Source organism: Myxocyprinus asiaticus, chromosome 36 (assembly GCF_019703515.2).
Source record: "Myxocyprinus asiaticus isolate MX2 ecotype Aquarium Trade chromosome 36, UBuf_Myxa_2, whole genome shotgun sequence".
Taxonomy (NCBI): Eukaryota; Metazoa; Chordata; class Actinopteri; order Cypriniformes; family Catostomidae; genus Myxocyprinus; species Myxocyprinus asiaticus.
In genome coordinates, this window is record NC_059379.1 from 24552512 (window position 1) to 24557374 (window position 4863).

At 34.9% G+C, this 4863-nt stretch overlaps 1 protein-coding gene across 1 annotated transcript; it reads right to left on the reverse strand.

Moving 5' to 3' along the window:
- Positions 1–138: 138 nt before the first annotated feature.
- LOC127427191 (ankyrin repeat domain-containing protein 22-like) lies at positions 139–3902 on the reverse strand. The gene is made up of 6 exons (XM_051674655.1): positions 3674–3902; positions 3126–3317; positions 1885–1992; positions 1551–1628; positions 1310–1408; positions 139–577 (listed from the first exon to the last, which is right to left on the reverse strand). Exons 1-6 carry the CDS (start codon positions 3692–3694, stop codon positions 500–502), a joined length of 576 nt encoding a protein of 191 aa, XP_051530615.1. The 5' UTR covers positions 3695–3902; the 3' UTR covers positions 139–499.
- Positions 3903–4863: the final 961 nt, after the last annotated feature.

Sequence of the window (4863 nt, forward strand, 5' to 3'; positions counted from 1 at the left end):
CTTGCTTTTAAGGATTGTTGATTACACTGACCAAAATATGCCTTTTACTTTAATTCTTTGAACTGTTTTTTAATGAAACCATGACTTGAACTAAATAAGCATTGATGAATATACATACAGAAAGTAACACAGGGGTCCTCCTTTTGAAAGATATTTTATTTGTGACCTTAACCACATGGCATGAATCAAATCCTACAGTAATAAACAACAATGTCAACTGTATGGCATTATATTTAATCAATGTACAATATAAGAAACAACATTAACTTATCAAAAACAGTGTCTCACAAATATCCATAAACAGAAATCAGTATGGCAACATCTTTCATCTGAGAAATGCAGTCCTATTATTGTAACAGCAAGTGTAGGCGATTTATTTTTAAAGGAAGTGATAAAGTGCAAAAGCTTTCTGTGATACCTGGTGCAAAAACATCCTAAACTCGGCTGGTGAATTGTGACGGACCCACTGGTGCTGCAAGTCTTGTCCTCTTTTGGCCTTTCAACTTGATTTTGTTAACATTGCAGCAATTTTGTGGAATTGTAGTCTCTTTGCAATATCTAGTGGTGTCTCATTATTCTGTAAGGGAAAAAAGAAATCTCAAAATCAAAATTGTCACAAAATGTGCACATACCAATTTCAGTGTTCATTTTTCAACATTACTTTTTTTTTCTATAACAAAAACAAATATCATTAACTTACATATATTAAGCAACTTCATCTTTAACTATACTTTAAAATAAGCCAGTGAAAAAAAAAACACATGTACAATGTAGGTTTCACATCTACAAATAAACTGATCTTCACCAGTTTCAGAACCTATTAGTCTCCAAACACTGCAATTTAACCAAGCAATCTTTCAATCTGGTTACATTAAAACACTTACCATATTTTTAGTTGACATCATCCTAAATGTCAACTTAACTGCAAATGTGAGAAATGTATTTCCTTCTACTTAGATCTCCATTATGTTAATTTCAAATTATTTTTATTTTATAAAAATAACACGTGATTAATTAATTTGTCTACCAAGTTGCAACAGACCATTAAACTACAGTATATTGGCAGACTAATTATTTTATTGTGATTTTATAACTTAATTTGTCTGACTAACATTGGTGTATTTTATTATCATCAATGTTACCGACATTTTATAAAAGCAATAAGCCACTGGATGCCTTGTGCTGTGGCGAATTTGCAATGGACTAGTTACCAAAATATCAAGTCAACTGAAAAAGAGAAAAGGTTACTAATCCATCTGTTTCAATAATTGCCAATGACCACATGAAGAAGTTAAAATAATTAACTTACTTTGTTCTGTATTGAAACATCTGCATTTTTCTTCACTAACAATGGTATGATCCTTTGACTTTTTCTTTGGCAAGCATAGTGAAGTCCTGTGTTCCCTTTCTAAAATTATGCAAAAACACACAGAGAACAACATGAAAATTTTTGTCAGGATTAGATCTACAAAAAAAATAAAAAATAAAATAAAATCTCAAATAAAACAAATAATCAAAACAAACATAAAATATTCTACTTCTCTACTTACATAGTCTACAGCGTTTATGTCTACCTTACTGGCCAACACGAGCTCCATCAGTTTTTCATTTTTTCTAAGTTTCTCCTCCTTTTGAGAGAGAAAATGTGCAATGCTTTAATGTAGTATAATTAAACATATACATATACAAAAATTGTAATTTATGTCTGATGCAAGAACACCATTATTACCACATTTTATCCTTATCCATGTACTCTAATCACAGGGAAATTCCTCCATTTCACATGTTCTGGATTTTTAACATAACCACAAATCTCTTGCACAGATAATTAATAGCCTGTTACTAGCCGGAACATGACACTGCTAGAACAGAGGGATAACTTACCATTATGAGATAGCCAATTAACAGGATAGGCATTAAAATGGCAATCATCAGGTAGTCCAGGAAGGAAAATGTTCTTCTTGTAGCATAGTGCAAACAAGTTCTTGCTTTCTAAAGGAAGAATACACATATGGATATGTTTGAGCAAAACAAGCAATTTGACCACACAAAATCACCATCATCAGTAAAATGTGCCCATGTTCAGGCCATGTACACACTGCAGATAAACATGGGTGTCATTCCATTTTGGTAGTGACAACCATGTATTATGCACAGAACTGAACCTTAACTTCTTGTTAATGATCTAGGTCTCTCTTCTGGCAGTTTCTAAAAATTGCCAAATGATAATACTTCTTACACTAAATAACAGTTGGCATCACTATGTCAGCCATCACAAATTCTGGAGTGACCCTATTTTCCATACACCCACAGAATGATAAATTAGGGGATTCACTCTTCAGAGCAACAACAGTCATCAAGGGATAGTTCACCCAAAAAAGACAATTCTCTCATCATTTACTCACCCTCATGCTATCCTACATGTGTATGACTTTCTTATGCAGAACACAAATGAAGATTTTTAGAACAATATCTCAGCTCTGTAGGTCAATACAATGAAAGTGAACAGAACTTTGAGTCTCCAAAAAGCACATAAAGTCAGCATAAAACTAATCCATAAGACTCTAGTGGTTGAATCCATAGCTTCAGAAGTGATATGATAGGTGTGGGTGAGAAACAGATAAATATTACAATATTACAGATCAGTATCTCCACCTTTGAACAGTCCCGACCAGTAGGTGGCATGGCGATATGCATGAAGAAAGCAAATCGCCAAAAAACAAAAAAAAGAAGAAAGTGAAAGTGGAGATTTATAGTAAATTTTTAATATTGATCTGTTTCTCACCTACACCTATTATATTGCTTCTGAAGACATGGATTATACCACTGGAGTTGTATGGATTACTTTTATGCTGCCTTTATGTGCTTTTTGGGGATCCAAGATCTAGCCACCATTCACTTGTATGGACCTACAGAGCTGAGATACAGCATGAGGCTGAGTACATGATAAGAGAAATTTCATTGTTGGGTGAACTATCCCTTTAAAGTAAATTATTGCATACTGGCTTCATTCATCAAGTAAACCAATCAGAAATCAGCATATGCTAAAGATTGCCACGAATGGTTTTCGACGGCATTATGACAGTAAGATGAGACAGGATTCTTTTCCGTCTCGTGTGCAGTACCTTATTTCTAATGGACACGTTAGCACTGTGATCTAGAAGGTATTTGATCATCCTGAGGTTTCCGCGTCTGCAGGCAGCTATGATTGGTGTGTCTCCAGTACCCTGATCTTGAACATTTACATTTCCAGCATCGGCCGAGATCAGTTCTTGCACCTTGTGGATGTCGTCATCATAGGCTGCCTGACACATGGGCTATGGAAAGAAAACAGCACAAAACATGATTACTTGCAAGTCCACAAAACATTCAATGATCTCATGTGTAGCGCATTTAATGGGTAAATAGGATTGAAACATAAGATAATGTCCATGGCATGTGATGATGTATTTAGTAAGAAAAATGACGAAGTGCAAAACAGGTCCTGTGACATCCCAAGAATGACAGTTAAGTGAACATACACACACCCTTTCCAAACACAAAATTGCAACAGAGCTAACAGTGTTACATCCTATTTAAATAACAAACAGTGCCCAATTATTTATGTAAACTATACAATATATTTTCAGGTAAACGTAAAAAAGAAGACGAGAAAATAGGTCGCGTCACTCACCTCTGAATACAATATCCCCATCTGGCTTCCACTGCCCCTAAAGCGAAACAAAATGGTAACTGAAACCCTTAATCCGGACTCTTGAGAATATAAAAGTAACACCTCTTCGCTGACTCGTTTGCTTCTTCTAACCTGCGAAAAAGCAACGGCGAAGTGCTTCAGATAAGGGTGTGGTCATTGAACGCTGACGTAGACGCAATAGCGTCACGCTTGTTCAGGTGTGTTGCAGTTGCTTCACTTGAAACGAGTTACTCAAACGTTAATAGTAAATTAAAATTGCTAGGGGTTTCAGTGAGTGGACTGTCTGTTAAACTAGAAAACACCATCTTTTCTGCTATAAGTGTGCAATCTTTTGTTCTTATTACAGAAGTTCAGGGGTGTACAACAAAAGCGGAAAACGGAAATGAACCACAGCAAAATGAAGTCACAACACAAAGAAATTAAGACACAACACAACAGATTTAAGCCACAACGAAATTAAGGCACAATAAAACAATTTTGTTGTGTTGTGCCTTATTTCTGTTGTGTTATGGCTTATTTCTGTTGTGTTATGGCTTATTTCTGTTGTGTTGTGGCTATTTTGTTGTGTTATGGCTTATTTCTGTTGTGTTGTGGCTATTTTGTTGTGTTGTGGCTTATTTCAGTTGTGTTATGGTTTATTTATGTTGTGTTATGGTTTATTTCTGTTGTGTTGTGGCTTATTTCTGTTGTATTGTGGCTATTTTGTTGTGTTATGGCTTATTTCTGTTGTATTGTGGCTAATTTATGTTGTTGTATTGTGGCTAATTTCTGTTGTGTTATGGTTTATTTCTGTTGTGTTGTGGCTTATTTCTGTTGTGTTATGGTTTATTTCTGTTGTGTTGTGGCTATTTTGTTGTGTTATGGTTTATTTCTGTTGTATTGTGGCTTATTTCTGTTGTATTGTGGCTAATATATGTTGTGTTATGGCTTATTCCTGCTGTATTGTGGCTAATTTCTGTTGTATTGTGGCTAATACCTGTTGTGTTATGGCTTATTCCTGTTGTATTGTGGCTAATTTCTGTTGTATTGTGGCTAATACCTGTTGTGTTATGGCTTATTCCTGTTGTATTGTGGCTAATTTCTGTTGTGTTATGGCTTATTCCTGTTGTATTGTGGCTAATTTCTGTTGTGTTATGGCTTATTCCTGTTGTATTGTGGCTAATTTCTGT

What these genes read in the sequence shown, in the direction of transcription:
- LOC127427191 (XM_051674655.1), bottom strand. Translation starts at nt 3,694, where the DNA reads ATGGGGATATTGTATTCAGAG. An exon ending in ACGTGTCCATTAGAAATAAG is followed by an intron (nt 1,993 to 3,125) that starts GTACTGCACACG and finishes TTCTTCCTTTAG; the next exon opens with AAAGCAAGAACTTGTTTGCA. An exon ending in ATGTTTCAATACAGAACAAA is followed by an intron (nt 578 to 1,309) that starts GTAAGTTAATTA and finishes TTTCCCTTACAG; the next exon opens with AATAATGAGACACCACTAGA.